The sequence below is a fragment of the Amaranthus tricolor genome, chromosome 11 (genome assembly GCF_026212465.1).
Source record: "Amaranthus tricolor cultivar Red isolate AtriRed21 chromosome 11, ASM2621246v1, whole genome shotgun sequence".
Taxonomy (NCBI): Eukaryota; Viridiplantae; Streptophyta; class Magnoliopsida; order Caryophyllales; family Amaranthaceae; genus Amaranthus; species Amaranthus tricolor.
The window spans coordinates 14543479-14556126 of record NC_080057.1 but is presented as its reverse complement, the minus strand read 5'-3'; the positions used below and the strand labels follow the sequence as shown (position 1 = coordinate 14556126).

General features: G+C 36.3%; 1 protein-coding gene across 1 annotated transcript; it reads left to right on the top strand.

Moving 5' to 3' along the window:
- Nucleotides 1-4826: 4826 nt before the first annotated feature.
- On the top strand, nt 4827-9426 carry LOC130826529 (uncharacterized mitochondrial protein AtMg00810-like). The gene is made up of 6 exons (XM_057692110.1): nt 4827-5523; nt 5617-5758; nt 7010-7100; nt 7878-7965; nt 9193-9260; nt 9322-9426. Exons 1-6 carry the CDS (start codon nt 4827-4829, stop codon nt 9424-9426), a joined length of 1191 nt encoding a protein of 396 aa, XP_057548093.1.
- Nucleotides 9427-12648: the final 3222 nt, after the last annotated feature.

Sequence of the window (12648 nt, the reverse complement as noted above, 5' to 3'; positions counted from 1 at the left end):
ATAATATTTGGGACGTGTGATATTTTGGGATACGAATTAATATATAATGATAATCGGTGATATTAGTTTAGTTGGTTTTAAATTATTTATTATTTTAATTGTCTAGTTTATTGTAGGTTGTTTCAAAAGATAAATAGTTGTTGCGAAAAATGTGTATGTTTTTTACAACGGTAAAAGTTGTTGCGAAAAATGTGTATGTTTTTTGCAACGGTAATAGTTGTTGCGAAAAATGTGTCAGGTTTTTTGCAACGGTAATAGTTGTTGCGAAAAATGTGTCAGGTTTTTTGCAACGGTAATAGTTGTTGCGAAAAATGTGTCAGGTTTTTTGCAACGGTAATAGTTGTTGCTAAAAACATTAATAACAAATTTTACTTCATTGTTTTCCCTACAGTGAAGTCGTTGCAAAAGATTGACTATCATGTATTGCAACAACTTAAATTGTTGTGAAAAATATAAATTTAACAACGAAAATAGTTGTAGCTAAAAATGCAAGAGATTTGGCAACGAGCTTTTTTGTTGCTAAAAACGTTTGAAGGAATTGCAACGACATTTTTTTTGCAACAACAGATTTCGTTGCAAAAAACAGATATCTTTTGCAACAACCATAGTCGTTGCTAAAAGCTTTCGCTACGGCTGTACCCGCAACAATGTACTTCGTTGCAAAAAACATTTTTAGCAACGACTTTTTCTGTTGCTAAAAATAACTTTTCTTGTAGTGATAACAAAGATAAATAGTTAAAATGTTGAATACCAGTAGTGCAGTACCACTTATTACAGAAAGCTGATCAAAATAGAGCGAAACTATCACCAGCACTCCACACTCAACTGCACAACGGACGAATACTGGTTGTGGGCTTGTCGTCTTCCGATATTTCTAACGTTGACATTTAATATTACCGGTCAAACTGAAGGGATCTACGTAGATTATTAATTGTTATCAATCAAAACTATGATCTTAACAATTAAAGTCTTCTAATTTAATTAGTGTACTCCAAATTAAAACTAATCCCGAATTTGTTGAATTCAAATGTCAACAATAGTAAATCGACTAGTATTTAACACTTACACGACATTTCATTACCCCATTGTGTCATTAATCTCCTCGCTCCAATATCAGCTAATTACATACTACGAACAAGAAGAATCATTATTAAAAACCAATGCTCACAATGTTGAGTTTGTCAGAATATTTGTGTATATTTTAGTTTATTCTCAATATTTTTATTACCTTAATTATCTTGTAATATTAGGCTAATATTCATTTCCTAGAATAGATGTTTCCTTATTTAAACTCATAATCAGTTGTATAAATTAGGGCTGTATTATCCATTCAAGGTAATACAAACAGTATTCATTAACCCTAAATTCAGCTTTCTTAAATTTTTCATGGTATCAGAGTAAAAGGTGTTTTTCGGGACAGGCAACACCGTTGGTTAGCATCATTTACCCTAAAACAACTTCACCTGAAACAATGGCAGAAACTGACCCAAAACAACTCATAACCATGGAACAGATGGAACATATGTTCAAACTGTTTCAATAAATACACAAACCAAACACAACCCTTGAAACTATATCACCAGAATTAAAATTGGCCGAAAAACTAAACTACCAGAATTACACAACTTGGTGTAAAACGATGCAGATAGCTTTAGAATGCAAGGGACGTCTCAGCCACATCATAGACGATCCTTCTAGCATTACAGACCCCAATTACAGAACATGGAAGCAGAAGGACTCGATAGTTCTGTCATATATAATCTCAAATATTGACATAGATCTTATAAACCAGTTCTTAGATTACACTACTGCAAGGGACTTATGGAAAGAGATTGAAGTCCTATTAAGCAGTGAAAGGGACGAACTCCAGATCTTTCATTGGAACTAACTACAATTTGAAAGGAGATAGATCGACGAAAACCAAACCCGATGATACATGCTGAAGATATCACAATCTTCAACACTTTCATTCAAAAACAATGTTTATTTCAGTTTTTGGCCGGAATTAACGAGACCTTTGACAAAGAAAAAAAGGACTTATTAAATCAAGACCCTCTTCCAACAATTGAAATGGCATATGCTACAATCAGACATGAGATTTCAAGGCGTGGCATCATGATCCACGCTTCATCATCGGGAAAAAGTCCCTCAGAAATCGAAAGTGGGTTGGCCGTAAAACATCACCGGTCAGATTCTTCATCCCGACGTGAGATGGAGGACAAGACTCACCTCAAGTGTAGTTACTCTGGAGGAGGCCGTCACACAAAGGAAGGTTGTTTCAAGTTAATCGGCTACCCGGAGTGGTGGGAGGAGCACCGGCAACGGAAAGCCGCCACCAAGGCCTAGTCAAACAAGGCCGGCGGCAATGCTCACTTGGTTACCGGTGTTCCCCCTCCCACCAACACACCAACCCACTACACAGAGACAAAGGAGGACATTAATGGCGTTGAAGCTGAAACAGAACAAAGAAAAGGAGACGGACCAGAAGAGAGAGCGAGAAAGGGGGAAGGATCTAGAAAAAACACAAAATAAACCTAAGCCCTCAAAACACTCCCCCTTCCGCCCATTTATACCACAGCAATTCCCAAACCCTAAGCCCATAAATCAACCCCAACCCATTAATATAAATCCATCCCTAATCCCACAAAACCCAAAACCTCATGTGACACACATAAACTTGGCCTCTTATGTAAACCTTGTTTTTCTTCCCAATGGATATTTGATTGCGGGGCCACTGATACTATGACTTTTGACCCATGTGATCTTTTATCCACTAATCCAAAAATCCGCACCTACATTCAAACAGCTAATGGGGAGTGTGTGAGTTTTGATCAATCTGGGCCCGTTACCATTTCTCCCTCTCTCAAAATTAACAATTGTCTTTTAGATCCTAGCTTATCTCATAAGTTGTTGTCTATTAGCCAGTTGACTCGGGAATTATATTGTACTGTGTTTATGTCTTCTTCTGGTTGTGTTGTGCAGGATGCTTAGACAGGGAGGATTATTGGTCGTGGTACTGAACGAGATTATTTATAATATGTGGACGAGGCGATTCAAACGGGTCACACTTTGCTTGCTCACAGGTTCTCTGATCATCAGTTATGGACTTGGCATTGACGTCTAGGACATCCATCATTAGGGTATCTGAAACGTCTTTTTCTGTCATTTACTCTCCTAGTTTTAATCATAGCAGTGAACCTTTTGTTTTGATAAATTCTGATGTTAGGGGCCCTGCTCCTGAGTTTAGTAAACAACGTTATTCATATTTTGTTTCATTTATTGATGATTGTTCTATAGAATGTGTTGGATATATTTCTTGAAACACAAATCTGAGGTTTTTGATGTTTTTATCAAGTTCTATAATATGATTGTCACGCAATTTAAAGCTAAACCTCAAATACTTCGATCCGAAAATGGGGGGGAATACATGAACCAACATATGGAAAATTTCTTTACCACCCATGGTCTCATTCACCAAACTTCTTGTCCCCACACACCACAACAAAATGGCATAGCTGAAAGGAAAAATCGTACTCTCCTTGAAATAGGTCGAACACTTATGTTTGAAGCCCATGTCCCATCTTATTTTTTGCCCGAAGCTATTGCCTCTGCCACCTACCTCACCAACAGACTACCCTCCAAAACTCTTATGTTTAGAACCCCCCTCGAAGTCCTTCGTACCCACACTAATGTTCCCTCTTTCCACTCCTTACCCCCTCGGATCTTTGGGTGTGTTGTGTATGTCCATTTACTCAAACTTGCTCGGAATAAACTAGAACCCCGGGATGTTAAGTGTATCTTTGTGGGCTATGGTACTAATCAAAAGGGATAGTGCTGCTTTGATTGGACTCACAATAAGCTGTATACCACAATGGATTGTGACTTCTTCGAGGATTCCTATTTTTACTCCCAGCTTCGTCCTCAGGGGGGAGACTACATATGATGACTTGAGCTGGCTTACACACTCTGTATCTAATGATCTGAACCCCAAAGAGCAAGTAGGTAGTCCCACAGACATTGCCACAGAAAACATAGTATTACTTTCTCCTCAGGCCTTTCCTACCTTGTCTGAAGCATCTAATGATCAAGAGGTTGTCTGTGAGCCTCAAGAGGTATTAACTGAACCTGACCATCAAACTAATGATGATATATCTGGTATTGTTAATTCACCCTGCAGATATGAATTACCTCCAAGGAGCAAAAGAGGTGTTCCTCCAAGAAGGTATGATCCAGAATTCGAATCACATAGATCTCGGTATCCTATTAACTGAGAGACGAGTAACTTGTCACAGACAGCTGTGGCATTCCAAGCCATTCTATACTCAAGTTCCCTGCCCAAGAGTACTGAAGAAGCCCTCCAAAACTCAAGGTGGAAAGAAGCAATGGAAGATGAGATCTCGACCTTAAAGAAAAATAGCACATGGGACAAGTGTATGCTACCTAAAGGAAAAAAACTAGTAGGCTGCAAATGGGTTTTTACAATGAAGTATCATGTAGACGGAACTATTGAGAGATACAAAGCTCGCCATGTGGCAAAGGGGTATATACAGACTTACGGGATTGATTACTCCAAAACCATCTCTTCGGTTGCCAAGATAGACACCATCAGGGTTATATTCTCCATAGCTGCTAATAATGATTGGCCCCTCAACCAGTTCGATGTAAAGAACGCATTCCTACATGGCGAGATCGAAGAAGAGGTGTACATGCATGCTCCACCCGATTTTTCAGATGAATTTGCTCCAAGAGAAGGATGTAGACTTAAAAGAGCGTTGTATGGCTTGAAACAGTCTCCAAGAGCTTAGTTTGGTAGGTTTACCACAGCAATGAAGAAATTTGGGTATGAACAGAGCCATTCCGACCATACTCTATTCTTGAAGAAAGGGGATGGTCAGATCACATGTCTAATCATTTATGTAGGTGATATGGTAATAACAGGGAATAATGAAAGGGAGATAAAGGAGCTTAACAGGAAATTATTCATGGAGTTCGAGATGAAGGATTTGGGGAACTTAAAGTACTTCCTTGGTATAGAAGTTTTTCGGTCCAAGAAGGGAATCTTCATCAATCAAAAGAAATATGTCTTAGATCTGTTAGCAGAGGTAGGTATGCTTGACTGCAAACCAGTAGAAACATCAATCGTTGCTAATCATAAACTCCAGACAACACCTGGAGAAGAACTAGCTTATAAGGAGAAGTATCAGAAACTGGTGGGCAAACTGATCTATCTATATCATACTAGACCCAACATATCATATGCAGTTGGGGTTGTGTGTCGATTCATGCACTTACCACAAACTCCACATATGGAAGCAGTGGTAAGAATCTTGAGATACTTGAAAGGCACGAGTGATAGAGGAGTCTTCTTTGGTAATAACCATCATCTTGACCTCGTAGCTTACACAGATGCTGACTGGGCAGGCAATCGAGACAGTAGGAAATCTACATCTGGATACTTCACTCTTGTAGGGGGTAACTTGGTTACTTGGAGGAGTAAGAAACCAAAAGTGGTTGCATTATCAAGTGCAGAAGCAAAGTTCAGAGGGGTAGCAAAAGGAATAATAGAGATCCTATGACTAAGAAAACTCTTATACAAACTCGACTTTCCACCAACAGGAGCATGCAAGTTATTCTGTGACAATAAAGCAGCTATTGATATCTCAGAAAATCCAGTCCAACATGATCGAACAAAACATGTAGAGATTGATAAACACTTCATAAAGGAAAAATTGGAGAAGAAATCATCAGCATTACACATGTGAGATCAGAAGATTAGCTAGCTGACATCCTTACAAAGGGAGTTCCAGCTGAAGCCTTTGAGACTACGTTATCCAAGTTAGGCATCGGAAACCCTATAACCTAACTTGAGAGGGAGTGTCAAAATATTTGTGTATATTTTAGTTTATTCTCAATATTTTTATTACATTAATTATCTTGTAATATTAGGGTAATATTCATTTCATAGAATAGATGTTTTCTTAGTTAAACTCATAATCAGTTGTATAAATTAGGGCTGTATTATTCATTCAAGGTAATACAAACAGTATTCATTAACCCTAATTCAGCTTTCTTAAATTCTTGAGAGTTATTAATATTACAAAAGATCTCACACCACAACAGTACGCAAGAATAGAAGTAAAGAAACATAATGGACAAGGAAAGAAAGCAAAAAATCAAGACTAATGGTAAAAGTCTATTACATGATGTGATCTTCAGTCCACAAAATGCTATAGCAGATTAAGCATTCAGAGTTCATCAATCAATACATTTAACCAAGACTCCTCTTTCATATCCATTCTCTGTTTACCATAAATCATTTCTCATAATAATTTGTCCATAAAAACTCATTATAAGAGGAAATAAGTAGAAATTTGCAGTACCACTAAATTACAGATTAAGCACCAATAATCACAGTAAGCTCTTCAGCTATGGATCGATAAGGACAGCTACTTTTTACCATTCAGATAAAATCAATTCATTATTTCTGTTGATAAAAAGCCCTAAAAAACATATAAAAAGTACACAAACCCCAACTCTACAAATTAACTAAGCAATTAAAGAAACAAAAGTAAACAATTCTTAAAAACGATGCTCAAAAATCAACTACACATATAAAAATTAATTGAGATGAAAATTGAAATCAAATTGTAAATCATAAATTTAATAAAAACAAGATGAAAAAAGAGGATGAAACATACATGATCAAGAAGGGATATACAAATCTCTGTTTACCATAAATCATTATTTATATTAATTGTAAATCTCTGTTTATATATCTTTATATTAAAAAAATAAAAAAAAATTAAAAAAAAAAAAAAAAAAACTATGTGCAAGGCACATATTTATATACTTCTAATATGGTTAAACCAAATATTAATGATTTAAAACTTTATTTTTACAAATTAAATCTAAGTTATTGAAACACTACTAATTAGGTTTATACTTTTTCGGTAAACTCTATTATAATATTTTCATAATTGATAATATGACAATAATATATGACAATCAGTTACAAGCAAACATTTCATAACGAGATAATGAGAGATATTTGTTTTCCCATCATTTATTTCAACAAGATAGGCCAGGCCATCGCTAATGGCGTATATGATGATCAATCATTGATTTTGAGGGCTCCATTAATAACTTTTTAGTCCCACGCACTAATCTTAATGGCGTGATTTCCTCGTATATTAAAAAATTGAAAGGACTTCATTTACACGTAAGGCACACATGATGATCTTAACTTTTCTTAAAAAGAAAAAAACAAATAACACAAGATCGATAAATTAAATAAATGCAACGAACGTATAAGAAAATAGTATCCCACATAACCTACTTCTATTTACGTAGCTTTATTTATTAAATTAAAATATAAATCATTCATTTTATTTTGGGAATAATTATTAATAGTATTCCAAACTATTTTATTAATTTTCTAAAATAATCTCAACTTTTAATTAATTATGAACAATCTCAATCTTTTGATAACTTAACCAAGAATATTATTAAGCAAATGGTGACCAATTTTTTGCAAGTTAATTGTTAAAAAAAAAGAAAAATAAAATCAAAAATCAAAAATATTTAAAATTATAAATTAAAATCAAACATTAAACATACATAATTTATCTTTTATATTTTTCATATTTTTCAATTTTTTTATGATTTGATTTTGTATTTTCTTTTTCGTTTTTCAATGTAAAATAACTTGGTGTGGAGGTAAGAGTTTACTTTTGTGTACTTTTAACAACTACCCCTTATAATTGAGATTATTCATGGTTAATCAAAAGTAAAAATTATTATTGAAAAATTAATAAAAAGTTAGATTATTCATGATAATTTTTGCTTCATTTTATTGGTCGATGATCACCTTTGAATAGATTTCATATAATGAGAGTGAAATTTTAACACGATTTTTTATGAATAAATATAAGTTAAATTATATCCATGAAAAAAGTTGTTATATTGGTATATGAATTTTTTCCAATCACAAAATTGTATATGAGACCGTCTCATCTTGAGATGAGTACATTTAAGTAGTCTATTAGTAAAAAAAACATTAAAAACAAAATAAAATTTGAATTAACACCTATATAGGAATCAATATTTTTTAAAAAAAATAAATTTGACTGACTCAATTAAATTGACGATGAGATTACTTTAATAAACAATTAGTATAATAAATATTGTTTAAAGTATTCTTTAAAATATATCCATTCCGTCTAATAAATGAACATGGTAGCCTCAAATTCCACAAGTATACTTGGAAACCGCTGAATGATTCAACATTTTTCATTCAAAGGTCTTAGAGTAGACCCGCATTTACAAGTTATTGTGCGAAGGGTTGACTTGGTCATACCCGTAGTCATTACAAGAATTATTAGCTACATATCTATTTGTGCTCACGTGAATTTAATAGCAATAATATATTTTTGAATAACTTGTTATTGTCCATATGAAATTCATATGAAAATGAATTAAGTATATACAAAGATAGCACTAATAACATTTTTACAAATATTTTTTTATCACTAACTAAACAAAAAGGTACAAGGAAAAGGGCCAAATTTAATCCAACTAAAGATAGTTTTCAATAGAAAAATAACATCAATTATGATCATAATCATAATAAATACTAATAAAAGGATTGGAAAATAATATATGACGACTTATTAAAAATTTCCCAAATATACAAATTTGATAGGACTATAATTAATTACGTGAAAATTTATTCTCCTAAATAAATTTAAAGTTAAATTAGTCAAGTACATAGTTTTACATTATTTTTTTATATCTAAATAAGAATCTTAAATAAATTAATTTAAAAAAATATATAATTTATACGTAAGTTAACCTCAACTTATTTCTTACAAAAGTTAATTCATTTAAAAATATTTTAAAATTTCACATGGCATTGTCATAATGATTTGTCATATAAAATAATTCTTACCAAAGTTAACCTCAACTTCTTTCTTAATATATGAGTAGTATATCATAATAAGATATGTTCATTTAAATTTTCTTCGAATAGTTCTAGGCCTACCTTATTCAGAGGGGACCCTCATGAGAGGGGGTTACAGGTTTTGCTAGAAGGGCTAGGCAGGAAGAGGCTACCATACACAGTGAGGCCCAACGGTCGAGTGCACTACATCAAGTGCGCACTCGGTTTGATGACCAGGCTAGCCTCCTGAGTAGTTAGAGGGGGTTCCAGTGATGATGATGATGATGATGATGATAATGATGATAATGAGTACCAAGGCTCTGTTAGTTGCCCATTGGTTTAGACTGTTGTCCGCGGACATGCCGGTAAATTTACACGTGCAGGCCCTAGTTCTGCAGGAGCATCTGAAGCTGCCGGAGATAGCCACGTTGACAATGCACCGCCACGAGGGAGCAGGTGCTCACAGTCCGCTGGAACAGACTAGTTGATGACATCGCCCCAACCCGGGGGCCCCACTCATACGCGCTTGATACCCAGCTATGGGGGTCACGTAGCTAAAGTTATTTTTAAGAGCTCTGAGCGTACACCTCCGATTTTGGAGTGCCGTAGTAGAAAGAAGCCGCAAGAGGCGATCATCAGACTACGGGATATGTCTGATGCGATTTACAATGTTTTACCTGCCACTCCCCTCGGCCGGCTACCATACATTATACACCAGCACATTGACAGTACTTTGATATCGGCCTTTGTGGAGAGGTGGCAGCCGGATACGAACACCTTCACATGCCCTGGAGGGGAGATGACGATTATGTTGCACGACGTGCAACGCATATGAGGCATTGGTATTGAAGGTTCACTACCGGCTAAACCTGCTAACGGTGAGTGGAAGCTCGCGCTTGCTAGTCTGTTTGGGGAGCCCATGTCAAAGCTACGACGGAAAGGGATATTCACAAGCGGTTGCATCAACGTTGGTGAAGTTATGCAGATGTGCCATCGGTCCCAAGCTATGGAGACCCAGTGTACAACCTATTACATGGCTACTGTCGGCTCTACATTGCTGGCGGATAAGACCAGAACTTGCATGCGACCTCACCCGATACTAACCGTCAATGCCGATCAGAATGAGATCGCCTAGGGTGCTGTGACGCTGGCATACTTTTATCGACAACTAGGAATGGCGTCTAGGGCTGGTTGCAAGACCATTGCTGGTTGTCTCACATTTCTACAGACATGGATTTACGAGTAATTTCCGGCCTTCCGCCCCAATCCTCGTCAAGCAGATGTGCCTAATAAGACTAGGGCAGAGATGTGGTCCACGCCCAAGCCAGGTCGTGAGCTCAGCAGGCTGAGGGACTGTAGGAGTATATTGGACTCCCTGACGGAAAGTCATGTATTGTACACATCACACTTTTTTATACATGTTATTTTACTTTTAGATTATTTTGTATATGCTAATTTCGCTTGTATGCAGGTGGAATGGACTCCGTACATTACTTCTCCAAGGGCATTGTTAAATGAGCACCCACGGACCGCCTATATCGGGTGTATCACTTGTTTTGATATCGTCGAGGAGTATTTGTCTAAGAGGACAGTGTCACAGCTGGGTTTTTTGCAGGCTATTCCCCCCGCTCCTATGAGACCTACCCACGCTCTACGACTGGCGCAAGGTACCTATTCCGTGACATTTGCTTCTCCGCCTATTTACACGGAGGCATGGAGTAGGTTCCCCTATTGTGCCTGCATTGGTGATCAGGCACTTCATCGGGCATCTGTTCCATCAGAGGTTAATCCTGGTTACGTTAACTGGTTTAGAGAGTCCTTCCACCCATATATCCTCCCCGGCGAAGGACCAAGTGCCAGTTTTGGTCCAGCTGATAGCAGAGTTGAATACGTTCGTGTTTTAATTTATTTGTTTTCTTTTATGTCTTTGTCTTATTTAAATGCTGTTTATTATCTTGTTGACACATTTTTTTTTATTACAGTAAATAAATGGTCGAGTCGAGTCGCTCCATTGCTGAGATTGCCTTCTGTTGTGGATATGAGACCCCGGGAAAGTTAGGCTTTTGGTCTATACGTTGATGATATTAGAGATTAATTTTTCGAATGGCAAGCTTTTAAGGCGCAAGGCCCTTCATAAACTATTTGTTTTTGTAATTTAAAACTAATTGTTGGAGTACTGTGTTATTTGTAAACTTCTATACATATTGCTTTTATTAATTTACATCAATGCTTTTTACATTTTTGATTCACATATTCAATTCTACACATATTGAATTCTATCTACATAATGAATTCCATCTACATATGTAGTTAAACTAAATATTGATGTACACAATAGTTACACTATGGTATATCTACATATTGAATTCCATCTACATATATAGTTAAACTAAATATTGATGTACACAATGGTTACACTATGGACTATCTAAATTGATAGCATCTTCAGCGGTGTTATTACCTTGTCGTGGTTGTGGCTCGTATATTCTATTCCAAAGCAAAATCCTGCTACGAAAATGTGTTTCTAAATGTCTAGAAGAATTGTTAACTGCTTCTCTCCATGATCGCTGGACTAGCGGGAGTGGAGATGAATCATCGTTCATTAATGTTGAACATAATGATTTCTATTCACCCAACATATATGTATAACTTTATTTACACTATGCATACCCGCTGCTTTCCTTAACGGAAGAATTAAACAGTTCTAGTTTCGAATACCGTCGACAGAACCATAATAAGCAATGCCAATGTTAAGAAACGTTGTTGCAGAGTACAATGCCATCAGTGCTTCCAACCAGTGAATAAACGGTGCAGGTCCATTTCTATGTGAACCAATATTGAATATAGCATTATCTAACATCTCCGCCGATAGATATACGCGTAGGTATTGCTCTTTGTTCATTTGCATTTCCATACACAGTGCACGTCTTAAAAGAGGTCATGCTTCCTCGCCTCCCAACTCTGTGATGGAAATCTCTAAATCCACAGTTACCATCACCTATAACATCAATTCAATCAAACAAGTAAGGAGGGAGAATGTGCGGGATGTAATTGGGCGATGGAAACCGTAAAAAATCACGACCTGCTGGACATCTGCAATTATTAAAAATATGGTTAGTAAGATTCAACTGTAATAAACTAATGTGAATAATAGAAAGGAAAGTCATGTACCGGATAAGTTGAAACTAAACTTAATTCCAACTGAGGATTGCGTTTCTTGATAACTAGATCTACCACTAGATCTCCCGCGGGATGAAATCTAGACCCTCGACCCCGAGATGATGATCTACTATATTCAAATGCGTTTTTATTTCTCTTAAGGGTTTTGCTTGTCGTTGGTCTTCCATTTCTCGGTGGACTTGCATAAAGCTCAGGTATATCGGCTCCATCAGGGTGTAAATCATCTTCAATTACCTGAGACAAGCGTTGTACAACTACGGGATTGACTTTTAAGATTTCATCGACCAACGATTGAAAGTACTCTTTGTCGTCGACATTTGCGTGTCGTACTCCTTCGTTGGTGTCAGCTCCTACCTCTGTGTACGTCAAAGTTCTCCAGAACGGATGAATGTCATCCTAATACAAAGAACCTTATAACCTGAGCGATAGATAGAAATAACAAGCACACGGCAATCCATGGGTGTTTTGAAGTGCACAGCCGCATTTGTCAAATACACAATCACCCAAATCTAACATATGTTTATGCTCAA

Coding starts and splice junctions, on each gene's coding strand:
- LOC130826529 (XM_057692110.1), top strand. CDS start 4,827: ATGAAGAAATTTGGGTATGAACAGAGCCATTCCGACCATACTCTATTC. Junction 5,524..5,616: donor AAAAGTGGTTGCATTATCAA/GTGCAGAAGCAA, acceptor TTCCACCAACAG/GAGCATGCAAGTTATTCTGT. Junction 7,101..7,877: donor GCCAGGCCATCGCTAATGGC/GTATATGATGAT, acceptor ACCTTTGAATAG/ATTTCATATAATGAGAGTGA.